The sequence below is a fragment of the Polyodon spathula genome, chromosome 23, assembly GCF_017654505.1.
Source record: "Polyodon spathula isolate WHYD16114869_AA chromosome 23, ASM1765450v1, whole genome shotgun sequence".
Lineage (NCBI taxonomy): Eukaryota > Metazoa > Chordata > Actinopteri > Acipenseriformes > Polyodontidae > Polyodon > Polyodon spathula.
In genome coordinates, this window is record NC_054556.1 from 903,152 (window position 1) to 930,465 (window position 27,314).

The 27,314-nt window shown below is 46.7% G+C and overlaps 1 protein-coding gene across 3 annotated transcripts in view; it reads left to right on the forward strand.

Annotated features, from left to right (window-relative positions):
* LOC121298111 (6-phosphofructo-2-kinase/fructose-2,6-bisphosphatase 4) overlaps positions 1–27,040 on the forward strand; it is a 35,246-nt gene extending 8,206 nt beyond the window's left edge. For 2 of the 3 annotated variants that reach the window (XM_041224927.1, XM_041224928.1), the window contains exons 2-14: positions 10,082–10,198; positions 11,646–11,742; positions 12,161–12,224; positions 13,868–13,942; positions 14,625–14,681; positions 15,741–15,862; positions 18,424–18,631; positions 18,739–18,885; positions 19,186–19,290; positions 22,556–22,685; positions 23,122–23,184; positions 23,792–23,856; positions 24,963–27,040. In XM_041224927.1, coding sequence (XP_041080861.1) covers positions 10,082–10,198; positions 11,646–11,742; positions 12,161–12,224; positions 13,868–13,942; positions 14,625–14,681; positions 15,741–15,862; positions 18,424–18,631; positions 18,739–18,885; positions 19,186–19,290; positions 22,556–22,685; positions 23,122–23,184; positions 23,792–23,856; positions 24,963–25,022 — 1,310 coding nt within the window. In that variant the 3' untranslated portion in view covers positions 25,023–27,040. Of the gene's footprint in view, positions 1–5,106; positions 5,311–10,081; positions 10,199–11,645; positions 11,743–12,160; positions 12,225–13,867; positions 13,943–14,624; positions 14,682–15,740; positions 15,863–18,423; positions 18,632–18,738; positions 18,886–19,185; positions 19,291–22,555; positions 22,686–23,121; positions 23,185–23,791; positions 23,857–24,962 lie in introns of those variants that run through there. The other variant, XM_041224926.1, reaches the window with a different exon arrangement.
* Positions 27,041–27,314: the final 274 nt, after the last annotated feature.

Below are 27,314 nucleotides of genomic sequence, written 5' to 3' on the forward strand. Positions count from 1 at the left end.
AGTGCAGGTTTAATTCTTGCAAAGGACAGGAATCGAAAGCATTAAACTCGGTTTTAATAAATACAAACTCATCAAACTTTCTCATCTTGAATAACAATTTGAAATTGAGATCCTGAGATCCCGTGTCTCGTGATGGCAACATACAAGGGACATGTTTCTTGTTTCTAACTAGCCACCATACTAAACATGTGTTCATGGAGGGAAACAAAGCAATCAGTGCATGTAAATTAGTAATCACTTTAACTCTGCATGCATGGCAGCCTCATGTGGGATGGATAAGAAGTTGTCACTGTTTTAATTGATGCTGTGTTTGTGGTAACTGATCTGTACTATACTGTTATTACTGTGCTTGTGTGTGTGCGCACAGGAAATCAAACTGCACGAAAACTGCAATACACAGACTTCACCACATGGTGGCGATACTGATCCATTCAGTGCAAGGAATTTTTAAAAAAATTTTTTATCTGAGATGTGAAGATGAGACTTGGGCAATACCAGTCCCTGTGATAGCAGTAAGACTCCCATTGCACAGCAGTTTGATCCACTCCTGCTTTTACTGTGAGTTTAATAAGACTCACCTGAGCCGGTTACCTGTACACTGGGGCTAATCAAGTTTGTAGTAAAACTGGGAATAGTTGACTGTCCAGTTTGTTTAGATTCGTCAAAGCGTTTTCTGTGACCGCTTTGCTCCTCTTGAAATCCACCAGACCTGAATGACGTTTGTCGAGCTGAAGAATGTGAAATTAAGTAATATAATTTAAAAAGGAACTCATTTATTGAGTATATGTGAGAACAAACAAATAGTTTTTTACAGATATTTTTACACGAGCTGAGACTGGGGTGGGGTCAGGGCTTGTCCTCTGCAGGGCTGGCACACTGACTGCCCTGTCTGGGGTGAGTTAGGGCTGGAGCCCACCATGCATGAAAGCAGTATTGAACAATAATCCCCTGGAGGCATGGATGAGTGTTACACACAGCACAGCAGCTGTCTGCAAGCAATGCAGCAATCCTTAAACAAACTGTTTTTCCAAAGACCTGCTCTGCATGGGAGCAGATCAGTTCAGTTTATCCCTAAGTTTGTTTTTAGTGGCATCAGAGAGGTTTAGGAAAGTGCACTGTCTCAGAAGCACGTACTAGAGGATTGTGTTCACATTGCTTTAACTCCTGGGCTGTTTACAGAATGTTTTTGCCAGTAAAAGGTTTTCTGTGTGTGAAAGTGCTTTTCGCTGTAGTTAACGAAAGTTTGAGGAAGTGGATTTCGTTTTTAAAAACAAACTTTTGAAAACCGTTCTTGAAATCATTTAAAAGCACTGTCAGTAGAGACGATAGTGTGCATGTCACAGACTGAGCACGGTATTAAATGAGTCTCCCACACGTGGAGCACGCACACAGCTCTGCAAAGCCTTGCATCTTTTTTGTTTTTACGAACACTCGCACACACCGCTCTCAGTTAAGACCCTCTGTGCTGCGTGTTACTGTGCAGAGCAGCATCGGAAAGATGCACGCCGCCCTGGCTTTCTATTGAGCTATCTGATTGGCGCGCTTCACTGGTCCCCTCGCCTGATTCGCTCTAACGCGAGGCAACACGCATTCCTGGCAGAACCGTGAGCGCTTTTGATTGGTGCGTTCCCAGTGTGTGCAGTGACCTGATTGGTTGAAACGCAAGACGCACACGTCGCCCACGAGGCCGGCATGTGCGGAGCCCCCTTCTCGGGACCGTAAAACCTTAAACTGTTGTTTTTGTCTACATTCTGTTTTTTGTTAACTCCCTTAATCCCTTTAACCCCACAGTCTCTGTGCATGTTACCGATATCAGGAAAGTGCAATCTTAATCCCTTTAACCCCACAGTCTCTGTGCATGTTACCGATATCAGGAAAGTGCAATCTTAATCCCTTTAACCCCACAGTCTCTGTGCATGTTACCGATATCAGGAAAGTGCAATCTTAATCCCTTTAACCCCACAGTCTCTGTGCATGTTACCGATATCAGGAAAGTGCAATCTTAATCCCTTTAACCCCACAGTCTCTGTGCATGTTACCGATATCAGGAAAGTGCAATCTTAATCCCTTTAACCCCACAGTCTCTGTGCATGTTACCGATATCAGGAAAGTGCAATCTTAATCCCTTTAACCCCACAGTCTCTCTGCATGTTACCGATATCAGGGAAATGCAATCTTCTCTGTGACTTTGAGACACAGTGAATGCTTTCCTGTGCTGGTACATAGCCACTGTGCAAACAGCGTTACAATAAGTGCTGAACCATGCCCTATATACAGCTGTTATACATCTAATTACCAGTACAATATAGGGGCAAGAATAATGAACTTAATCGCTTTTTATTTAACAAAACGCAACTTGTACTAAAGATAATATTAATAGCAATCTACCAAGTACTGTATTTAGTAATAATATTAATCCGCCCATGTAACAACATCATTATTAAATACGTGCATAATAACCGACATCATATCAAAGCAGTACACAGATACTAGTACGCGTGTTGCGCATTTAATGCTTCTTTGTAGTTCTTTGTCAGGTTGGTGAGATGGTTTGATGTTTCTGTAGTTCTTTGTCAGGTTGGTGAGATGGTTTGATGCTTCTTTGCAATTCTTTGTCAGGTTGGTAAGATGGTAAGCGCAGTGCAGAGACGCTGCGTCCTGCTCTTTGTTTAGCGGGTACGCGGATGGTAAGCGCAGTGCAGAGACGCTGCGTCCTGCTCTTTGTTTAGCGGGTACGCGGATGGTAAGCGCAGTGCAGAGACGCTGCATCCTGCTCTTTGTTTAGCGGGTACACAGATGGTAAGCGCAGTGCAGAGACGCTGCATCCTGCTCTTTGTTTAGCGGGTACACGGATGGTAAGCGCAGTGCAGAGACGCTGCGTCCTGCTCTTTGTTTAGCGGGTACGCGGATGGTAAGCGCAGTGCAGAGACGCTGCGTCCTGCTCTTTGTTTAGCGGGTACGCGGATGGTAAGCGCAGTGCAGAGACGCTGCGTCCTGCTCTTTGTTTAGCGGGTACGCGGATGGTAAGCGCAGTGCAGAGACGCTGCGTCCTGCTCTTTGTTTAGCGGGTACGCGGATGGTAAGCGCAGTGCAGAGACGCTGCGTCCTGCTCTTTGTTTAGCGGGTACGCGGATGGTAAGCGCAGTGCAGAGACGCTGCGTCCTGCTCTTTGTTTAGCGGGTACGCGGATGGTAAGCGCAGTGCAGAGACGCTGCGTCCTGCTCTTTGTTTAGCGGGTACACGGATGGTAAGCGCAGTGCAGAGACGCTGCGTCCTGCTCTTTGTTTAGCGGGTACACGGATGGTAAGCGCAGTGCAGAGACGCTGCGTCCTGCTCTTTGTTTAGCGGGTACACGGATGGTAAGCGCAGTGCAGAGACGCTGCGTCGTGCTCTTTGTTTAGCGGGTACACGGATGGTAAGCGCAGTGCAGAGACGCTGCGTCCTGCTCTTTGTTTAGCGGGTACACGGATGGTAAGCGCAGTGCAGAGACGCTGCGTCCTGCTCTTTGTTTAGCGGGTACACGGATGGTAAGCGCAGTGCAGAGACGCTGCGTCCTGCTCTTTGTTTAGCGGGTACGCGGATGGTAAGCGCAGTGCAGAGACGCTGCGTCCTGCTCTTTGTTTAGCGGGTACACGGATGGTAAGCGCAGTGCAGAGACGCTGCGTCCTGCTCTTTGTTTAGCGGGTACACGGATGGTAAGCGCAGTGCAGAGACGCTGCGTCCTGCTCTTTGTTTAGCGGGTACGCGGATGGTAAGCGCAGTGCAGAGACGCTGCGTCCTGCTCTTTGTTTAGCGGGTACACGGATGGTAAGCGCAGTGCAGAGACTCTGCGTCCTGCTCTTTGTTTAGCGGGTACACGGATGGTAAGCGCAGTGCAGAGACGCTGCGTCCTGCTCTTTGTTTAGCGGGTACGCGGATGGTAAGCGCAGTGCAGAGACGCTGCGTCCTGCTCTTTGTTTAGCGGGTACGCGGATGGTAAGCGCAGTGCAGAGACGCTGCGTCCTGCTCTTTGTTTAGCGGGTACACGGATGGTAAGCGCAGTGCAGAGACGCTGCGTCCTGCTCTTTGTTTAGCGGGTACGCGGATGGTAAGCGCAGTGCAGAGACGCTGCGTCCTGCTCTTTGTTTAGCGGGTACGCGGATGGTAAGCGCAGTGCAGAGACGCTGCGTCCTGCTCTTTGTTTAGCGGGTACGCGGATGGTAAGCGCAGTGCAGAGACGCTGCGTCCTGCTCTTTGTTTAGCGGGTACGCGGATGGTAAGCGCAGTGCAGAGACGCTGCGTCCTGCTCTTTGTTTAGCGGGTACGCGGATGGTAAGCGCAGTGCAGAGACGCTGCGTCCTGCTCTTTGTTTAGCGGGTACGCGGATGGTAAGCGCAGTGCAGAGACGCTGCGTCCTGCTCTTTGTTTAGCGGGTACGCGGATGGTAAGCGCAGTGCAGAGACGCTGCGTCCTGCTCTTTGTTTAGCGGGTACGCGGATGGTAAGCGCAGTGCAGAGACGCTGCGTCCTGCTCTTTGTTTAGCGGGTACGCGGATGGTAAGCGCAGTGCAGAGACGCTGCGTCCTGCTCTTTGTTTAGCGGGTACGCGGATGGTAAGCGCAGTGCAGAGACGCTGCGTCCTGCTCTTTGTTTAGCGGGTACACGGATGGTAAGCGCAGTGCAGAGACGCTGCGTCCTGCTCTTTGTTTAGCGGGTACAGTGCAGAGACGCTGCGTCTCTTTGTTTAGCGGGTACTGGTAAGCGCAGTGCAGAGACGCTGCGTTGCTCTTTGTTTAGCGGGTACGCGGATGGTAAGCGCAGTGCAGAGACGCTGCGTCCTGCTCTTTGTTTAGCGGGTACACGGATGGTAAGCGCAGTGCAGAGACGCTGCGTCCTGCTCTTTGTTTAGCGGGTACGCGGATGGTAAGCGCAGTGCAGAGACGCTGCGTCCTGCTCTTTGTTTAGCGGGTACGCGGATGGTAAGCGCAGTGCAGAGACGCTGCGTGGTGCTCTTTGTTTAGCGGGTACGCGGATGGTAAGCGCAGTGCAGAGACTCTGCGTCCTGCTCTTTGTTTAGCGGGTATACGGTAGCATGTTTTATCGCTCTGTCTCACGTGATTTCTTCCTCTCGCTTGAGGAGGGAGCGCTGGTATAAATGGAGAGGCTGGAGACGCTGCTTTTCTTTAGTACGGTTAGGTGGTAGACTTAAAAAAAAAAAAAGATCTGTGTACCATGGCAACTCCACCGAGGGAGTTAACGCAGAACCCGTTAAAGAAAATCTGGATGCCTTGCTTAAATGGCCTTCCGGAAAAACACACCTCGCAAAGGAAAGGTAAGCAATGGGATGCGGGCGGCATGCTGCTTGAAAACACGCCGCATTTTGAGCTCGCTTTTAAACATACTCAGCAGAGAGGATAGCGCCGGTGCACCGCGTCTCCTCACACCGGCGTTATTGAAGCTGTTGTAGTTTTTAAACTTGCTCTCTAATCCAGCAAAGAAAGACCTGTGCGTGTTCGCATCCGTCTTGAACTGCGCTTTAAAACTACCTGCACCGAAAATACAACACCAGGTTTGTGTGTGTTTGTTTATTGATTTATGAATGTCTTATATAAATAAACTTTTCTAGCATTTCTTAAATATAATTTTTTTCTTTGTAAAGTAATTCTATAAAGTAATACACATGTGAGAGTAATTAATTAGTTGGAATTGACTGCCTCGCTACGCACTGCTCGAGTGTGGGCGCACTAACCCGATAATTATACTAAATAATATTCAAGATTACATACACGAGAGAGCCGTTTTTGAATGCAAGGCATTTGTCTGTAGTAGTTTTTGTATACTCGTGTGCACAGCCAGGGAAACGGCAGTAGTGTCGCCTGTGCAGTAGCGCCGTGGTGCTAATGACGCGCTGGCAGTCCGCTGTGTGCATTCAATTATATCCGGTACGAACGATTTAATATTCCTGCACAGAGTTTCTCTGTTCAGTAATGCCAAGTAACAGATGTACATGTGAAAGCACTGCACTGGGGCCGGCACAGTTCAGAATAATGAACAGCACGGCACACCACCCGCATGTGTCGGTGCTACTGCAGACAATGGAAGCGGTTCTGTAGCTATTGTCTTTGCGTTCAGCGGTCCTGCCCTGCTCCGTTCATCTGGTTCGGGGTCGTGGTGCATTGAGTCTGGCTTTGCGTTCAGCGGTCCTGCCCTGCTCCGTTCATCTGGTTCGGGGTCGTGGTGCATTGAGTCTGGCTTTGAGTTCAGCGGTCCTGCCCTGCTCCGTTCATCTGGTTCGGGGTCGTGGTGCACGGGGTCTGGCTTTGCGTTCAGCGGTCCTGCCCTGCTCCGTTCATCTGGTTCGGGGTCGTGGTGCATTGAGTCTGGCTTTGCGTTCAGCGGTCCTGCCCTGCTCCGTTCATCTGGTTCGGGGTCGTGGTGCATTGAGTCTGGCTTTGCGTTCAGCGGTCCTGCCCTGCTCCGTTCATCTGGTTCGGGGTCGTGGTGCATTGAGTCTGGCTTTGCGTTCAGCGGTCCTGCCCTGCTCCGTTCATCTGGTTCGGGGTCGTGGTGCACGGGGTCTGGCTTTGCGTTCAGCGGTCCTGCCCTGCTCCGTTCATCTGGTTCGGGGTCGTGGTGCACGGGGTCTGGCTTTGCGTTCAGCGGTCCTGCCCTGCTCCGTTCATCTGGTTCGGGGTCGTGGTGCATTGAGTCTGGCTTTGCGTTCAGCGGTCCTGCCCTGCTCCGTTCATCTGGTTCGGGGTCGTGGTGCATTGAGTCTGGCTTTGAGTTCAGCGGTCCTGCCCTGCTCCGTTCATCTGGTTCGGGGTCGTGGTGCATTGAGTCTGGCTTTGCGTTCAGCGGTCCTGCCCTGCTCCGTTCATCTGGTTCGGGGTCGTGGTGCATTGAGTCTGGCTTTGCGTTCAGCGGTCCTGCCCTGCTCCGTTCATCTGGTTCGGGGTCGTGGTGCACGGGGTCTGGCTTTGCGTTCAGCGGTCCTGCCCTGCTCCGTTCATCTGGTTCGGGGTCGTGGTGCATTGAGTCTGGCTTTGAGTTCAGCGGTCCTGCCCTGCTCCGTTCATCTGGTTCGGGGTCGTGGTGCATTGAGTCTGGCTTTGAGTTCAGCGGTCCTGCCCTGCTCCGTTCATCTGGTTCGGGGTCGTGGTGCACGGGGTCTGGCTTTGCGTTCAGCGGTCCTGCCCTGCTCCGTTCATCTGGTTCGGGGTCGTGGTGCATTGAGTCTGGCTTTGCGTTCAGCGGTCCTGCCCTGCTCCGTTCATCTGGTTCGGGGTCGTGGTGCACGGGGTCTGGCTTTGCGTTCAGCGGTCCTGCCCTGCTCCGTTCATCTGGTTCGGGGTCGTGGTGCATTGAGTCTGGCTTTGCGTTCAGCGGTCCTGCCCTGCTCCGTTCATCTGGTTCGGGGTCGTGGTGCATTGAGTCTGGCTTTGAGTTCAGCGGTCCTGCCCTGCTCCGTTCATCTGGTTCGGGGTCGTGGTGCATTGAGTCTGGCTTTGCGTTCAGCGGTCCTGCCCTGCTCCGTTCATCTGGTTCGGGGTCGTGGTGCACGGGGTCTGGCTTTGCGTTCAGCGGTCCTGCCCTGCTCCGTTCATCTGGTTCGGGGTCGTGGTGCACGGGGTCTGGCTTTGAGTTCAGCTGTGCTGGTTAGGGGTTGGTGCATGGGGTCTGCATGGGCCCAGCTCAGTACATCTGGTGAGGGGCTAAGCTGAGGCTTTCGTTCAGTTTTTTAGATGTGGTTAACTGTAGTTCTGTGATATCAACGTGCTCCACGCTGCTTTCTCCTTGTTCTCCTGAAGCAGTGCTGTGCTGGTAATATAAATGTGTCGCATCAGGAAGAACTCCTTTAACATCCTGAAAGCAGGTGTCTGATCGCTATGAAATATCATTATTCCTGACTAGATGAGACACGCCTGGCATGGTAAAGTTAGGACACATCCACAAGTCCTGAGCGGTGTTGAAGTAGTTGGCGAATCGGACTATCTTAAGACACGATGTAACGAGACGTGTCTGTGTGTGAAACGGGAATGAGGATGGAATGAGACTCCTGTGTAGCAGCTTCACTGCGTGCTTGAGTAGCCCCAGTGTGTGGGGAACACGCTCGGGGGTGCTGGGTATGAACAGGGTCTCTTCCAGAAGCAGCGTCTATACTGGATGCATTCTAGTGCAGCACAGATAGGAAACTTGTTTAGAATTTGAAACAAGCCTGGAAGTAAAAGCACAGTATTGCGTAACCAGCACATGAGAATCCCATGCTGGTTCAGTCACTCCTTGACCGCTGGCTTCGATGCACACTGACTCCCTTTCTGCAAGTGTGACCGCGGAGTCTTTCTCTTTTATTCCTGCTCTATTGCTCTTCAAAGAGCTTTGTTTGCTTTGGCTGTCAGTCTGTGTGGTGATGAGGGCAGCATCGCTGAAGAGTCCTCTTGCCAGGGAGCACAATCAGACTATTGAATGAAAGTTGCCTCAGTGTGAGGTGCTGCTGAACAAGCTGGACCCATCTGTGCTGCAGAAACCCGTCTGCAGGAATGAGCAGCGCTGAGGTGCAAATCTGTGTGTGAAACCTGCCTTCAGCATGTACCCCAGCACTGTACAGCAGCCACACAGTCTCTTGAGATCAGAAAAGCCAGGTTCCAGGAATTTGCAGAGTTACTTTCTGCTCCCTGCTTTCATTCCTAGTTCTGTCCACACTGCCGTGTCTCTGCGTCTCTTGTTTACAGTAGAGAAAGTGAATTGCCCAGCACACATGAAGCAGTGCAGCTGCTCACCAGGCTCTACAGATAAGACTTCATGAGGAGGCAACATTATCTCCAGCACTGCTGGTGTCTGTCTGCACAGGTCTCTCTGTGGAAGTCTCTTATACCTGTGCACCCGTTTTTCATTTCTTTTGGGGGGTTTGTAAGTGCTGCATTTTATAAAGATATAAATAAATAACAGCAACAACATTGTACTTCTTATATAACGCCTTTCAAGGGCAGGCTCTCTCAACGTGCTGGAGAAACAGACACAGTAGTGATACTAATAAAATGCCATTGGCAGACCTGTCGTACGGTAGGGTTTCATTTCAGTACACACTAGCTTTGAATCCCTTTGTAATAATATAGCACCGCGCCCTTCACACACCTCAGCCACACATCCTGCTGGCATAGCTTCTCGATTATGGACTGATGTGTCTTTCAGAAGCTGGTGGTCCTCGCCAGGCTTGATTTGGGTCATTCCAGGAGGTGTGCTTTCTTTGTTTTGGTCTCTTTTCAGAGGGGTCCAGGAGGGCTTTGTTGTTGATTTCGTCTCTTTTCGAAAGGCTGCTTGGTGGTTTGGTCTCTGGAGGAGGGAAGGCTTTTGTTCTGTCGAGAGCAGAGCTCCTACTTCTCATAAGCCTTTGCTAAGAGCCCAGCAGCAGCCTGTGTTGGGGGGTAGTGATGTAATGAGTATTATACAGAAACGGCTCGCACACATTCTCTCTCGCCTTTCACACCAGGACTAGGCAACCGCACTCATCCAGTTTGGTTAGATCTGCATGCTCCTGGATGCTTGTGCGTTTGATCCTGCAGGTCTGGGCTGGCTGATGACTGAAAAAATGTAAATTGTCTTTTTGGTGCATAGACAATTTCACAGGAATTTTATCATTGCTTATTAAAATAAATAATAAAAATGTCTGTGTGGAAATCAGTGCAGTTTGAATTGCTTACTTCATCATTACTAGTTAATTATCTGGGGGGTTAATATTTGGGGGGTGGGGTAGCCCATCTGCTGGTTTGTTGTAAATGCTCACAGCTGCAGTGTCGTTTGCAGAGCTGTGTTTTGCAGAGCTGTGTTTTGCAGAGCTGTGTTTGTACTACAGTACAGTAAACTCCCCGCCTCTTGCTGGATTGCACAGAACAATTTGTTTTATCCACCAGTCGTACGTTTCTTATTTATGTAAAATACTCTATTAAAAATGACTCGGGCCGCGGTGACCGTTCTGCTCAAACCACATCTTATTAAAGATGTATATTTATATATATATTTTTTTATTTAATTTGCTTAGCTTTATTGGTTAAGTAACACATGATAACAGACCATTGATTTTGTGTGTGTTTGTTTTGTTTCAGTTTGCATGACAAACTGCCCCACGCTGATTGTCACAGTGGGTCTTCCTGCGAGAGGTAAAACCTACATCTCCAAGAAGCTGACTCGCTACCTGAACTGGATCGGAGTCTCTACCAAAGGTACCGTCTCTCGCCATCCGTGAGCGCGGCCCTGACTGTGGGCTGGGTGCTGATCTCGGGGCGGCCCTGACTGTGGGCTGGGTGCTGATCTCGGGGCGGCCCTGATTCTGGGCTGGGTGCTGATCTCGGGGCGGCCCTGACTGTGGGCTGGGTGCTGATCTCGGGGCGGCCCTGACTGTGGGCTGGGTGCTGATCTCGGGGCGGCCCTGATTCTGGGCTGGGTGCTGATCTCGGGGCGGCCCTGACTCTGGGCTGGGTGCTGATCTCGGGGCGGCCCTGACTCTGGGCTGGGTGCTGATCTCGGGGCGGCCCTGACTGTGGGCTGGGTGCTGATCTCGGGGCGGCCCTGACTCTGGGCTGGGTGCTGATCTCGGGGCGGCCCTGACTGTGGGCTGGGTGCTGATCTCGGGGCGGCCCTGACTGTGGGCTGGGTGCTGATCGGGGCGGCCCTGACTGTGGGCTGGGTGCTGATCGGGGCGGCCCTGATTCTGGGCTGGGTGCTGATCTCGGGGCGGCCCTGACTGTGGGCTGGGTGCTGATCTCGGGGCGGCCCTGATTCTGGGCTGGGTGCTGATCGGGGCGGCCCTGATTCTGGGCTGGGTGCTGATCTCGGGGCGGCCCTGACTGTGGGCTGGGTGCTGATCTCGGGGCGGCCCTGACTGTGGGCTGGGTGCTGATCTCGGGGCGGCCCTGACTGTGGGCTGGGTGCTGATCTCGGGGCGGCCCTGACTGTGGGCTGGGTGCTGATCTCGGGGCGGCCCTGACTGTGGGCTGGGTGCTGATCTCGGGGCGGCCCTGACTGTGGGCTGGGTGCTGATCTCGGGGCGGCCCTGACTGTGGGCTGGGTGCTGATCTCGGGGCGGCCCTGACTGTGGGCTGGGTGCTGATCTCGGGGCGGCCCTGACTGTGGGCTGGGTGCTGATCTCGGGGCGGCCCTGACTGTGGGCTGGGTGCTGATCAGTGCGGCCCTGATTCTGGGCTGGGTGCTGATCTTGGGGCAATCATATGGTTATATATGCAAGGATGGAAATAAGCCTGCTATTAAATAGCAGTTTCACCCGTCGCAGGGTTCACTACGACCTTGGTTAGCCTCAGTGTACAGGTAACAAGCTCAGGTGTTTCTTACTAAACTCGTAGTAAAACCAGGAATGGATCAAACTGTCATGCAATGGGAGTTGTTGGTTTTTTTTTTTTTTTTTTTTTTTTTTTCCAGTTTTGTCACTGACTACAATGCACTTTTTTCCCATTTCCCATGTATTTGCCTTTATTGCATGAGATTGTTTTATATGAAGATGGTTATCTATACCAGATTAATTTCAAGCAGTGTGTTGGTTGTTTGTTTGAATAATGTAATATTTCTCCTAGTGGTCATTGATGTAGAATTCTGTTTTTCTGTCTTAGTTGCATAAAGTTCATGCTTCATTTCTGTTTCCTTTTTCTTTTAAAGAATTTAACGTCGGGCAGTACCGACGGGAGTGTGTGAAAATATACAAGTCTTTCGAGTTCTTCCGGCCAGACAACGAAGAGGGATTGAAAATCAGAAAGTAAGCTTGCTTTGCTGTTTATTTATAAGAAGAGTCGGTAGCTGTTAAGAATGTGCAGCCTTGTTAAGAGCACAAGGGGTGAAAGGGCATTCTCTTACCCCGAGCCTGTAGAGTTGATTCCCCACTCGTCCGACGAGCAGAGCCTGTCCCTGCTTTGCAGTGTTACACTCGTAGCGTGCTGTCAGATCTGCTTTGCTGAAATGTGTTTAACTCTGAGAGACGCGGAGTGGAAGTGCAGTATTGCTGTTTGATATCGTCAACGTTTTATGCGCTTTAGCACTGTAATGCTGGTGTGTGTGTGCTGATATGAAGACATTGAAGGTGTGTATCGAGAGCTGTTCTGTTTGTCTCCTCTGTTCTGGTGTTTAATGCAAGCAGGCTCAGTAATATGACTCTCCTTCGCTGTGCTTTGTTTTAGACAGTGTGCAGCTTCAGCTTTGAATGATGTCAGAACATACCTCAGTGAAGGGGGGCAAGTGGCTGTAAGTAGAACTGGGTTCAATTGTTTTACTAATTCACCTTGTTCACCTGGCAATTTAAAAAAAGAAATAAATACAATTTAAAATTGCTTTGCTCTACGTGTTGTGTTCACATTTTTCATGCACTTTATTATTTATTTTACCTGTCAGAGTAACGAGCTGTATTGACGGGTCAGGGCGGTAACGAGCTGTATTGACGGGTCAGGTCAGAGTAACGAGCTGTATTGACGGGTCAGGTCAGAGTAACGAGCTGTATTGACGGGTCAGGTCAGAGTAACGAGCTGTATTGACGGGTCAGGGCGGTAACGAGCTGTATTGACGGGTCAGGTCAGAGTAACGAGCTGTATTGACGGGTCAGGGCGGTAACGAGCTGTATTGACGGGTCAGGTCAGAGTAACGAGCTGTATTGACGGGTCAGGTCAGAGTAACGAGCTGTATTGACGGGTCAGGGCGGTAACGAGCTGTATTGACGGGTCAGGGCGGTAACGAGCTGTATTGACGGGTCAGGGCAGGTAACGAGCTGTATTGACGGGTCAGGGCGGTAACGAGCTGTATTGACGGGTCAGGTCAGAGTAACGAGCTGTATTGACGGGTCAGGGCGGTAACGAGCTGTATTGACGGGTCAGGGCGGTAACGAGCTGTATTGACGGGTCAGGTCAGAGTAACGAGCTGTATTGACGGGTCAGGGCGGTAACGAGCTGTATTGACGGGTCAGGGCGGTAACGAGCTGTATTGACGGGTCAGGGCGGTAACGAGCTGTATTGACGGGTCAGGGCGGTAACGAGCTGTATTGACGGGTCAGGGCGGTAACGAGCTGTATTGACGGGTCAGGGCGGTAACGAGCTGTATTGACGGGTCAGGGCGGTAACGAGCTGTATTGACGGGTCAGGGGGGTAACGAGCTGTATTGACGGGTCAGGGGGGTAACGAGCTGTATTGACGGGTCAGGGGGGTAACGAGCTGTATTGACGGGTCAGGGGGGTAACGAGCTGTATTGACGGGTCAGGGGGGTAACGAGCTGTATTGACGGGTCAGGGGGGTAACGAGCTGTATTGACGGGTCAGGGCGGTAACGAGCTGTATTGACGGGTCAGGGGGGTAACGAGCTGTATTGACGGGTCAGGGCGGTAACGAGCTGTATTGACGGGTCAGGTCAGTAACGAGCTGTATTGACAGGTCAGGTCAGGTAACGAGCTGTATTGACGGGTCAGGGGGGTAACGAGCTGTATTGACGGGTCAGGGGGGTAACGAGCTGTATTGACGGGTCAGGGGGGTAACGAGCTGTATTGACGGGTCAGGGCGGTAACGAGCTGTATTGACGGGTCAGGGCGGTAACGAGCTGTATTGACGGGTCAGGGCGGTAACGAGCTGTATTGACGGGTCAGGGCGGTAACGAGCTGTATTGACGGGTCAGGGTAACGAGCTGTATTGAGCTGTATTGACGGGTCAGGGCGGTAACGAGCTGTATTGACGGGTCAGGGCGGTAACGAGCTGTATTGACGGTTCATTTTCTCTGCACTTTGTAAATGGCTCAGGGCACAGCTCTGGGTGTGTTTTGTAATGATCTGAGAGCAGGGGGGTTATGCATGTAGAATTGCACCTCTAGTGAGTGGCGAGGGTAATGCAAACCTCTCCTGTATTCCGTTAGGTATTTGATGCCACGAACACGACGCGAGAACGAAGAGACACGATCATGAAGTTTGCAGACCTGAATGGATACAAGGTAAGACTAGAAATGTTATCCTGCTCTTAATAAATCTTCCAGCCATTGTATTTCCCAAAAAGACCTTTTATTGTAACAAAATATTTAAATACAGTTCAGAGAGATTTCATACAAAAATCCACAGAATTCTCAAGTTAAGTCTTTGTAGAAATGATTGCAAAAGGGTTCAAATAGACGATCAAACAATATCGTACAACCCCTCAACTGCTCATCATGATGGAGCGTTTCACCTGGCCTCAGAGAACTGGCTAATGGACTTGCCTTTGCTGCTTTTTCAAGCCCTTTTACTCCAAAAATAAAAACCCTTTTGCAACAAGAGAAACCCGGAGCCTTTGTCATACCAGCCAGCTCTTTATAATCAGAGACAGAAACATGTTGAAAAACCGAGGAAACAAAAGGAGCATTATTTGTTGGACTCCAGAGGATATAGGGCCATGTTTTCAAAGTGTTTACTCAGGTCTTTTTGTATGATATCTTTTTGAAAGCGATCAAGTGTCTGTTCATTTTACAAAACTAAGAACCAGACTGCTGAGTGGTATAATCCACTCTCAGGGGGTTTGCTTGTATTGTAAAGTTTTTACATGATTTATTTTCTCTCCAATTATAAAAAATAGGAGTTAGACAAGTAACACTTTGAAAATATGTTCCTTCATTATTCCTTTTCTCTTCTTCCTATTTCAAGGTGTTCTTTGTGGAATCGGTTTGTGACGACCCAGAGGTTATTGCTTCAAACATTGTGGTGAGTACGGCGAGTTTGGAGAGAGAGAGAGAGATAATGAAGGGGCAGCTTGGTGACTGGCCCTCCCCTTTTTCCACAGCACTGTAACAGACTTATTGAAAACGCAAAAACGGGTTTATTTACAGTGAGTTTGACTAGCATCGTTGTTTTTACAGCTTCATTAACGTTTGATCATTGTTTTTACAGCTTCATTAACGTTTGATCATTGTTTTTACAGCTTCGTTAAGTAACGTTTGTTCTGTTACACTTCTCTTGTACTAGACTTTTACATTACAATTTAAGGGATGTTTTTGATACAACTTCAATCTAGGCTTCTGTTGACAGACTCCAATTAGCACTGATCTTGGGCTACCTAATATATCCTTCGGTAAGGCAATGCTAATCGGGGTCCTTCAAACCAGACTTCCAGTTTGTAAAGGGAAGCGTCAAACAGCCTCCTCAGTCTCCATTTATTATGAAGTGAATTGTGCTGCCTGTCTAACAGACCCCTTCAGCACAGGATCTTGCTACTGATCACCTCCCCTTCTCTCTTGCTCTCCTCTCAGCCTAACCGAGCCCCCTCTCATCACCCCCCCCTCGCTGTCCTCTCTCAGCCTAACCGAGCCCCCTCTCATCACCTCCCCTTCTCTTGCTCTCCTCTCAGCCTAACCGAGCCCCCCTCTCATCACCTCCCCTTCTCTCTTGCTCTCCTCTCAGCCTAACCGAGCCCCCCTCTCAACACCTCCCCTTCTCTCTTGCTCTCCTCATCCTAACCGAGCCCCCTCTCATCACCCCCCTTCTCTCTTGCTCTCCTCTCAGCCTAACCGAGCCCCCTCTCATCACCTCCCCTTCTCTCTTGCTCTCCTCTCAGCCTAACCGAGCCCCCTCTCATCACCTCCCCTTCTCTCTTGCTCTCCTCTCAGCCTAACCGAGCCCCCTCTCATCACCTCCCCTTCTCTCTTGCTCTCCTCTCAGCCTAACCGAGCCCCCTCTCATCACCTCCCCTTCTCTCTTGCTCTCCTCATCCTAACCGAGCCCCCCTCTCATCACCTCCCCTTCTCTCTTGCTCTCTTTGCTCAGCAAGTGAAGCTCGGCAGCCCAGATTACACAGACTGCAACACGGATGAGGCAGTGGAGGACTTCATGAAGAGAATAAAGTGCTACGAGAACTCCTACGAAACGCTGGATGAAATCAAGGACAGGTGGGGGACCGGAATAGAGTAGAGCTGTCCCTAAGAAAATTGTCCCATGGTGTTTTTGTCCCATGCTTTTCCCATGGTTGTGCTGTGCATCTACCAGTTTACCCTGGTTTGCCATGTTTATGCTTTTACGAGAGGAAACATTTTTTAAGGGTCAGTTTACCATGATTTATTTTTAGCTTTACAATGCTTGCCTATGCTTTACCATGCATTCACTGTGCTTTATTACACTTTGCTGTGCTTTTACTATGGGGAACTTGTATAATTGTGATGAAAGCTGTACACAACACACAGCTTTGTTTAAAGTGATATTTGAAGAACAGGGTTGTTTAAAGTAATTTCAAATACAGCCAAATGTGTGCTGATGGTGGATCATGTGCAGCAAGTGCAAATGCACCTTCAGTAAATACATTTAAATGAAGTATGATCAAAACTGTCCAGCCATGGCTTATCCTGCAGTGGTACAGGTCGACCCTGCAGTTTCACACTTGAAACAAGAGGCCGTATTGACAGAAGCTTTCAATTGTGTGTGTGTGTGTCTAATATATATGTGTGTGTGTGTGTGTGTGTGTGTCTAATATATATGTGTGTGTGTGTATGTGTCTAATATATATGTGTGTATATATATATATATATATATATATATATATATATATATATATATATATATATATATATATATATATATAGTACCAGTCAAAAGTTTGAGTACACCTGCTTGAAACCAGGTTTTTCATGATTATCTATGCTTTTAACTGTATAAACTTGTCTATAAACACTTAATATTTCATTATATGATATGTGTACTTATATAAGCTGATAATCATAAGTGAATTGCATTCAAAAATTTAATTTTTAAATGAAAATGTAAATCTTGTCAATTTCAATGAAATGGTCACCCAAAGCAAGGGGATTTCAGTCTGAAGCCCAAGTCAGTTAAAAGTCTGAAATGTGTATAACACGGTGTTAGAACACTGCTCTAAGTATAAAAGTGTCTTTGTTAGATGTTCTCTGAGTTAACTAGCATGTTACCTAATTAACCTTTTGTCACCAATTATTGTTAACAGGTGAGGGTCCATGATTACTATAAATATAGGTAGCATAGGCACAAGTTTGTCATTCCTGAATGTAAGGGAGCAGAAAATGGCAAAATACACTCAGTTAAGCAAAGAAAAAAGACAGTCTGTAATTACTTTAAGAAATGAAGGTCAATCTTTAAGACAAATCGCAAGAACTTTGCAAGCATCTGTAACTGCAGTGGCCAAGACCATCAAACGATTTGAAGAAACTGGCACTCATGAGGACCGAACAAGGTCAGGCAGGCCAAGGGTGACCTCAGAATCAGAGAACAAGTTCATTCGAGTCACAAGTCTGCAAAACCGGCGATTAACTGCCCCTGAAATACAAGCTCAGCTAAATGCTACTAGAAGTACAGATGTTTCAACATCAACTGTTCAGAGGAGATTGCGTGAAGCTGGCCTAACTGGAAGAATTGCTGCAAAGAAACCATTGTTAAGAGTGCAGAATAAGAGGAAGAGACTTGCCTGGGCCAAGAAACACAGAAACTGGGCGTTTGAGGAGTGGAAGTCAGTCTTATGAACCGATGAGTCAAAATTTGAAATATTTGGGTCCAACCGCCGAGTATTTGTAAGACGCAGAGAGGGTGAGTGCATGAGTTCTGCATGTGTGGTTCCCACTGTCAAGCATGGAGGAGGCAGTGTCATGGTCTGGGGTTGCTTTGCTGGTGACAGAGTTGGTGATCTTTACCAAGTCCATGGCAAGCTCAACCAGCATGGCTATCATAGCATACTTCAGAGGCATGCCATTCCATCAGGATTACGGCTAGTTGGGCAGTCCTTCATTCTTCAGCAAGATAATGACCCGAAACACACCTCAAAGTTGTGCAAGAACTATCTGGCAAAGAAGGAAAGTGAAGGACAACTCAATCTAATGACCTGGCCTGCCCAGTCTCCAGACCTCAATCCCATAGAACTTGTATGGGACGAACTGGACAGAAGAGTCAAAGCAAAGCTACCCACAAGTGCCCTACATCTCTGGGAATTGCTGCAGAAGAGCTGGGAAGCATGTCGGGTGATTTCCTGCTGAAACTTGTTAACCGAATGCCTCGTGTTTGTGAGGCTGTTATTAAGGCAAAGGGTGGCTATTTTGAGGAATCCAAGATTTAAAGACAATTTTCAATTTTCTTGAACATTGCTTTGATACTCCTTATGTTTTGTATATTGTAACGTGTTTTCATTTTCAAGTATTTACAGAAACGTATACAACGTAAAACATTGTCAATTATGAAAAAAACCTAGTTTTCAGCAAGTGTACTCAAACTTTTGACTGGTACTGTGTGTGTGTGTGTGTGTGTGTGTGTGTGTGTGTATATATATGTGATTATATATATATATATAATATATATATATCGCATTATACACACACAAAGCAATGGTGGGGGTTGATATATGTAATGTGTCTCCAGCTGTTTAAGATTTCATGCATGAAAGGATTGCGTTTGCGGGCTGTGATGTCAGCATTGTGTTTCTTGTCTGCTTTGCCAGGGATCTCTCCTACATCAAGATCATGGAGGTGGGGAGCCGGTATCTTGTTAACAGAGTGCTGGATCACATCCAGAGCAGGATTGTTTATTACCTCATGAACATCCACATCGCCCCGCGCTCCATCTACCTCTGCCGGCACGGAGAGAGCGAGCTCAACATCAAGGGCAGGATTGGGGGCGACTCGGGGCTGTCTGCACGGGGCAAGCTGGTATGCACTGCTGTGCAACAAGAGACTCGAGGAAACTGTCAGAGTGGCATTGAACTGGAACGGCTTGTGTGGGGTCTAACTTATTTCTTGCCGTTTCTTCTTTTTAGTTTGCAAAGTGCCTGGGTAAATTCATCCAGGAGCAGAACATCAAGGATCTGAAGGTTTGGACGAGTCAGATGAAGAGGACGATTCAGACGGCCGAAGCCTTGGGAGTGCCTTACGAGCAGTGGAAAGCGCTCAATGAGATCGACGCTGTGAGTGTCTCGCCGGGCGCTCTGCGCACAGGGTTCAAGCACGCTGCAGCCGGTCAGCCTCTCTTGGGGTCGGATCAGGAATTGGGATGTGGGAGTTTTGACATGGTATCCCCCACTTTTCATGGGAGGTGCATTTGCCGAACAATTGGGGTCTACCGTGACAATACTGTATACCTCCTTGCTTTTAATTCTCCTTATATTATTGTGTGTCCGAGTATTGGGTTAACATTTTACCTTATGGCATTGAAAAAATTAAGCCGCCCAAATACAAACCATTGATTTGCCTGGCTCTCTTTACAGGGTGTCTGTGAGGAGATGACGTATGAAGAAATTCAGGATCACTATCCCCTGGAATTTGCATTGCGAGATCAGGACAAGTACAGATACCGCTACCCCAAGGGAGAAGTAAGTGCTGCTTCACACAGTGCAAAGGGCTCCCAAGTGTGCCACGCTGTTACACCATGAAACTCTGCACAAAGGTCTTCCCAAGCCTGCAGAGGGTTTCTTCACTGTGATGACAAAATCTAGTTTCCTTTAACGCAGGAACTTTGTACAGAGTTCAGCCACAGACACACTTACTTGGCATTTGTGTTGATGCACAGTTTGTACTTTTTTGCATACCCTTTCTGAAAGAGGCTGTCAATTTAAAAAAAAAAAAAAAAAAAAAAAAAGAAAAAAAACAAACCCTGCTGCCTCCATGTTTAAAGATGTCTGCTGTCCCAGTATATACTACCAGAGAGCTTTACCAAAGAGTATTTTATGTTAAAGGAAAACAAACAAAAAAAAAAACTACTTTGTTGCAAAACTAATGGTTGTTCCAGCAATTGGCGTAGACCTGAAGTTTTCATTTGTCAAGATAACAAACCCCTCCAAGCATTTCTAAACAAGAACCCTGGTACAACTGTGAATGGACACAGCTAGCATCGCTTAATAGAACCACAGCTAGCATCTCTGATTGGAACAACTGTGAATAGAAGCACAGCTAGCATCTCTTAGTGGAAGCACAGCTAGCATCGCTTAATAGAACCACAGCTAGCATCTCTGATTGGAACAACTGTGAATAGAAGCACAGCTAGCATCTCTTAGTGGAAGCACAGCTAGCATCTCTTAGTGGAAGCACAGCTAGCATCGCTTAATAGAACCACAGCTAGCATCTCTGATTGGAACAACTGTGAATAGAAGCACAGCTAGCATCTCTTAGTGGAAGCACAGCTAGCATCTCTTAATAGAACCACAGCTAGCATCTCTGATTGGAACAACTGTGAATAGAAGCACAGCTAGCATCTCTTAGTGGAAGCACAGCTAGCATCTCTTAGTGGAAGCACAGCTAGCATCTCTTAGTGGAAGCACAGCTAGCATCTCTTAGTGGAAGCACAGCTAGCATCTCTTAGTGGAACATCTCTTAATAGAAGCACAGCTAGCATCTCTTAGTGGAACATCTCTTAATAGAAGCACAGCTAGCATCTCTTAAAGCACAGCTAGCATCTCTTAGCACAGCTAGCATCTCTTAGTGGAAGCACAGCTAGCATCTCTTAGTGGAAGCACAGCTAGCATCTCTTAGTGGAAGCACAGCTAGCATCTCTTAGTGGAAGCACAGCTAGCATCTCTTAGTGGAAGCACAGCTAGCATCTCTTAGTGGAAGCACAGCTAGCATCTCTTAGTGGAAGCACAGCTAGCATCTCTTAGTGGAAGCACAGCTAGCATCTCTTAATAGAACCACAGCTAGCATCTCTGACTGGAACAACTGCGAATAGAAGCACAGCTAGCATCTCTGATTGGAACATCTCTTAATAGAAGCACAGCTATCATCTCTGAGTGGAACATCTCTTAATAGAAGCACAGCTAGCATCTCTTAATAGAAGCACAGCTAGCATCTCTGAATCTCTTAATAGAAGCACAGCTATCATCTCTGAGTGGAACATCTCTTAATAGAAGCACAGCTAGCATCTCTTAATAGAACTATCATCTCTGAGTGGAACATCTCTTAATAGAAGCACAGCTAGCATCTCTTAATAGAACCACAGCTAGCATCTCTTAATAGAAGCACAGCTAGCATCTCTTAATAGAAGCACAGCTAGCATCTCTTAATAGAAGCACAGCTAGCATCTCTGATTGGAACATCTCTTAATAGAAGCACAGCTAGCATCTCTGAGTGGAACATCTCTTAATAGAAGCACAGCTAGCATCTCTTAATAGAAGCACAGCTAGCATCTCTGATTGGAACATTTCTTAATAGAAGCACAGCTAGCATCTCTTAATAGAAGCACAGCTAGCATCTCTTAATAGAAGCACAGCTAGCATCTCTGATTGGAACATCTCTTAATAGAAGCACAGCTAGCATCTCTGATTGGAACATCTCGTAATAGAAGCACAGCTAGCATCTCTGACTGGAACATCTCTTAATAGAAGCACAGCTTACATTTCTAAACTAACAAAGAAATAAGAAAGCGATCAAGTCCTAACGCTGGTGGTTTTTGTTGATGGCTCTAAACAGTGAACAGCCTGTCCTCTGTGTTGAGCAGGTAAGCAGCTGGAGAGATTGAGTAATCGCAGCTGGGTTCAATGCAGGTCAGGGGTGAACTCGTTCTCATGATCGACAGGGGGCCTTCAGGTGCCAGTGAGAACTATTCCGACACATTAATGGAGAGCAGAGTGCCAAAGTAAATATTGTGACAGTGGAGAAAGTGCTCAAGTCATTACTGCAGTCAGAGAGCACAGGCTCGGTGCAAGCAAAATATCCCGGGCAGCTCTGCAGCTGCCATGTTGAGTTGTTATAAAGTGTTATTAGTTTTAGGGAATAAATGCAAACGGTTGCATGAATTTCCTCAAACGAGGCAATGTTTCCATTTCATTAATTTTTATTGGTGTTTTTTTCCAGTTCATACTTCACTAATAGAAGGCATCTGGTGGGGCAGATGTATTTTAAATAAAGTTATTTTCCTTGAGGTGAGGCTTCATGTGTGAAGGAGAGCACACAACAAGCATTTCAGCAGGATATAACAAGTCTCCAGAATTGATTCCAATAATCAGAGGCTGACATGCACAACATAAACATTCTTTAGACAATAACATGGCCACTAGTTATTAGCAGAGATCCAGCCGTGATCGCTTCTGTCTGTGGGAGCGCATGGGGTACGCTGCTGGTGTGTTCGGGCAGGATCCTCTTGAGTGCTGCTCAAATGCCTGTCTTGTGTGTGTGAAGCTAACCCTTGTTTTTGCTAGTGTAGTTTCTGTTTGTGTCTGCTGTATTGTTTCAGAAACATCCCTTCTGCTCGAGGTCAAGTTTACCCACTTTATCAGCTCCTTGTTCGTAAACACCCTCCCTCAAGTGCTTATCTTGCAGCTTATTCTTACCACATCACTGAAATACAACTCTTGTGTAAGCAGTGTGTGACATGGCACTGGCAGCTGTTTCTGGGAAGTTGATATAATAAACCCTGACTACGAGGGAAGTTGGGTCACATGTTTCTAGCACAGATAATTGTTTAGTAAGTAATGCTTTGCAGTTGTCTGGTTTTTAAATGTTTGTGCATGACATGCATTTTAAATAGAGGTCTGCTGTAGTATTTACAGTAGGATTTGTGCAGTTATTTACGTCTTCCCTGCAAACGCGAATGTTTCATGACCGCAGTGGTCATGTTTTTTGGCTAACCCTGGTGTTGTGTTTCAGTCCTATGAAGATCTTGTGCAGAGACTGGAGCCGGTCATCATGGAGCTGGAGAGGCAGGAGAACGTTCTGGTGATCTGCCACCAAGCTGTCATGCGCTGCCTGCTGGCATACTTTCTAGATAAAACTGCAGGTAACAGCTCTGCTTTCTCCAGTCCTATACAGTTTGTTCTATAGGTCAGGCAGCCTGGTTATAGAGCCACCAGGACCACACAGGCAGCTTCATACACAGGTGGTCTCAAGCCAACCATCACAGGCAATATTGGAGAGCTGCACCACACATCAAAATAGAATTGTTTCCTCTGCTTAAATACAACACATGTGCCACCTGAGACAGGCGAGTGGCGCTCGCAGTGAGCTCTGTGTTCTGGGAGGCTGTGGTGGATCAGCATCGTTGTTACTGTTCTGTGGCGGACCTCCTCAGTAACTCTTGTAAATTTAATATCCTCTTTTGTTTTAATTGCTCATCTTTGTATACAGGCACTGTTTAGCATTTAGCACATTTCTGAATGTATCTGACTGTGTTTGTTACTGTTCAGGTAAAAACTCATTTAATTTTCTTCCCCCAGAGGAACTGCCTTACCTGAAGTGCCCCTTGCATACAGTGTTAAAACTCACTCCAGTGGCTTACGGTGAGATCTGCTGTGAAACTCAGCTGGAAAGCATTCACTGTTGATGTTTGTCTGGATTTCTCCTAAGCAGTATGTTTATCAAACAGCAGGAATACCTGGGGGAAAGCCTTTTGAATCCATGTAATTGCATTGGAGAGGCTTTTACTGTGTTCTGATCATATTCGTTTCCAAGGGGAAAAAAAAAAAACATTTACTAAGAAGTGGAAGAGATTTGTTTAGTTTTTCTGTTTTTTTTTTTTTTTTTTTTTTTTTTTTAAGGCTCAGTTGCCTATTTTTCCAGTAGATGGTGCTATTTTAAGCGCTGGTTGCATTATTGTGGAATACAGTCAACCTTAAAACCTCTTATTTTGCTGTCTGACTTATGCAGGAAATATTAGATAATTGGTAAATTCACAATACAGTAAAGTATAGCGCATGTACAGTTTATTATTGACATGACCCAGCTGTGAATAAATAAACCCAATTTGATTGTCGAATGGTGGCATACCGAGGGATCGCTGTAGGGGGTCTGGTATTGGTGGAGCTCCCTTTGCATGTGTGTTTTTTCTTGGACGCATGTCCTTGGCGTGCACGTTTACCCATGATCTGTCTGTCTTTCTGTCCACAGGATGTAAAGTGGAATCCATTTCTCTAAACGTGGAGGCTGTCAACACGCACAGAGACAGGCCGGAGGTAGGGTTATCTTTACAGGGTCCTCAGAGCGAGGAACAGGGTTACTGCACGAACCCATCGTTCCGTTTATTGGGACTGAGCTCCCCGCAGAAATCGAGAGAGGGGCAGTGGTGTGGATCGGGCTGATCTACCATTCAGAGTGACGAAACCGCTGCTTGTGTTTGTGAGGATCGCTGCTTTTCTTACTGTAGAGAGCAGTGATCGTCAAACCCAAGCAGCTGTTTGTTTGCTTGTTTGAGTTGGAATGGCAAGTCAGCCTGATCCACTGTGGAGAGCTGGACCCTAGTAACTGAGTTATCGGTATGTATATATTTTTATGTAGAGAATAAAGATCATTTAATGATGATCACTGAAGAGTTTGTTTTATGATACTGCATAGGTCCCAAAACTAATCTGGACTTTGCAGAGTTTATTTTTACAATATTCTTCAAGCTCACTCCAGTACTTCTATATGATAGACTGTTTATCTATGTAGGAGAAGTGACTGGAAGGATCCATTTTAAACTTGGGGCAGACACGATTCAGATGTTGTAGGTTTGACTGTTCTGAATCTCTAAACCTTTTTAATTCTGGTTCAATTTAATTTTTAATTGTGACATTTCCATGGTTTGCCAATTCTGTCTTATTTTTATTGTTTATTTAACTGGACAAGCTTCAAGAGAAAGTATTCTGAATTGCTGTAGAATTTCCACAGAACTACAGTGTATTGCACGCTCCCCTCTAAAACGCACACATGCATTAAAAAATAAGACACAAAGCACGGTTGCCAGACTGTTCATATGCAGTGGAAAGTGTTTCAATGCATGTGGGGGAAAAACAAAGAGTAGAAAACATTGCATGGCTAGTAATCTAAAGCGTTGATGCCTCTTAAGAAAATTTAAATACAGGATTTGGAAAGGAAATGGCATGCACCAATCGCTTCAACGTGTAGCCACTCTGAGGAGTGGAGAGAGCTATTCAGTGAATATTTGCCAACACCCTCGTTTGTTCTCCATGCCCCGGGCCATAGCCATTGTTTTTGGGGGTATTGTGTAAATCTGAAGCCGCACGGTCTGTGTATTTCTGACGATAGCCTGTTGAATTGTTTTATTCTTGTCGTTGTGCAGAATGTAGACATTTCAAGACCCCCAGATGAAGCACTTCTTACTGTTCCTGTGCACCAGTGAAACTGGCTCTGTTTTTGGCTGGTCTGACGGTGTCTCACATCGCCGGTCTCCGCAATTCACCGTTTCTTGTTCAAAAAAAAAAAAAGTTTGTTTTCTAAAGTGGAGGGGGGGGATTTTTCAGCAAGTCAAAGTTGCAGTTTGTTTAAATGTACAGAATGAATTTGAAATAGATGATGGAAATGTGAAAAAAACAATCTAATAGATCAGATTTGAAATGACATCTCGTGGCATTCTTTGCAAGTACTGTAACGTGTAAACTGTGTTTTTTTTTTTTTTAACACTACTCATGTAGAATCAACACTTGGGTACAGAAGTGTGCTCACCAATGTACGTGTTCATGGTACGATTCACCATTAAACATTTTTATTATCTGCGGCACTTCCCAGTTTTATACAAGTCACTGCATGTAAACATGGCTTTAAAATCACTTGGATACTTTGCGCTGCTGTTTCCAAGACCTTCCCTGGAGCAAGAAACTAGCCGACCAGATTTGGAGCAACGGTCGTGTGGGTTATTAATTGTTCTGTAATATCAAGAGCACTGTAATCCCGGGGGCCTCTGTCTTTGTGTTTGGAGGGTTTCGGTGTCCTTTTTGTAAGGGTCCTTTTTACTAATTCATTCAATATTTTTGATGTGTAGGTCAGGTAGCGGGATAAGCAGGGAGGGGTGTACCAGATGTGAAGTTGCACAATTGAAATGGCGTGCTGTAACGTAGGTTCCTTTGCAAACCACAGAGTTAGGGAGCTGTGTAGCGAGTCGGAAGTGCGAACAGGAGAGACTTTCTGGAATGTGTGTTTTTTTTTTAAGCTGCAGCTCTGAAGGAGTCCTGACCAGTGTGTTAAAATGACAGCTGGACTTGCTGCTCGTGCTGGAATGAATGTGCACATCTGGAACTGCTGCTTGCCAGGGTGCTTTGCAGATATATAGAACCATTACCCTTCTGTATGTATACGTGTGTGGTGGGGATTTTAACTTTTATTTGTAAATGTATATCCTGGAAATTCTCCCTATTTAGTGCACAGCAGGCATTCTACACACCAAGACCAAATGCCTTTTTATTTGAATGTTGCAATAAAGGTAGTGGCTCCAGGGAGTCCTTCTATGCACCTTATTCAATGCTGAATGTGAAGCCATGATTTGCTCTTACAATATTGCAAATGTCGTTTCCACGCTGTGGGGAGGGGGAGGGATTCTAGAGCTGGGACACATTCATGAGTGTTCAAACCAGCGCTTGCAAAAAATAATCAAGCTTGCTTAAAATAGATTCGAAATCACAGGATCAAAAAGATGGTTACTGGTAAATGATGGGGTTCCAGGTTATTTTGTTGCAATGCGGTACTAATCGCACTTCAGTTTCCCCGCGTTTAAAGAATATTCAGATTGTTTTATATAAATTTTTTTTTAGTTTTGCAGAATAACGGTTGAATTGGAAACCGCACTACTTCAAAGTAGATTTAAACTGTCCCGTTAACAGTAGATTTCGTCTTTATTAACATTATGTATTTCTTTCAAGCTCTGATGACATGCTGAAACAGGTGCTAATTTGAATCCAGGAATGTGACCCGTGTCCTTCAAGCACTGCATTGTCTTGCGTTTTGTGGCTTGTATCTTTTCTTTGTGGGGTGTGGTCAGTGTGTGGTATTTCCCTCAAAGATTTAAGAAAGAAAGGCGTAGTCTGTGATGAAAAGGTGTCCTAAGGTGAGGTAGCCAAGGAAAGAAACCAGTATAGGCCTTATGAAATGCAGTGTTGTAATGCTCCAGTTAAACATGACCTCTATGCAAACCCTGATCGCAGACTGCTTCAGGACCTGTCAGACATGCCGAAAGGAACTCCTCGCTTGGATGACGTGCTCGGCACATCTGTCTGTGCTGGATAGTCTGCTTCATAATCGTGGCTTGAGAAAACTGTTCGTTTGGATCTGCTAATGTTTGGGAAGAATGTGTTTTATGTTGATGCTTGTTTTGTCGGACTCTTTCCTTGTAAACCTTTGTTCGGGTATCAAATAAATCACTAAAACGTAATCCTTTCTTGTTGCGCTTTTGTTCTGCTCTGTTTAATTTAAAAAAATTGTCTCGGGTTTGTTTTTCTAGGAGATCCAATGCAATTGTAATCGGGCATTTAAATTTTTTAAAAAAAAAATTCTAGTACAGCAGCAGTGTTATTATTTCCGGTTTAAAAGGTTTTTTTTGCTAGAAATGAAGTTTCCTGACCCCATTAAGTTTTTGGATGTAAGATAGCACTATTGGTGGGTGTGTTTTTTTATATATAATATTCTATAAAAACAAATACAG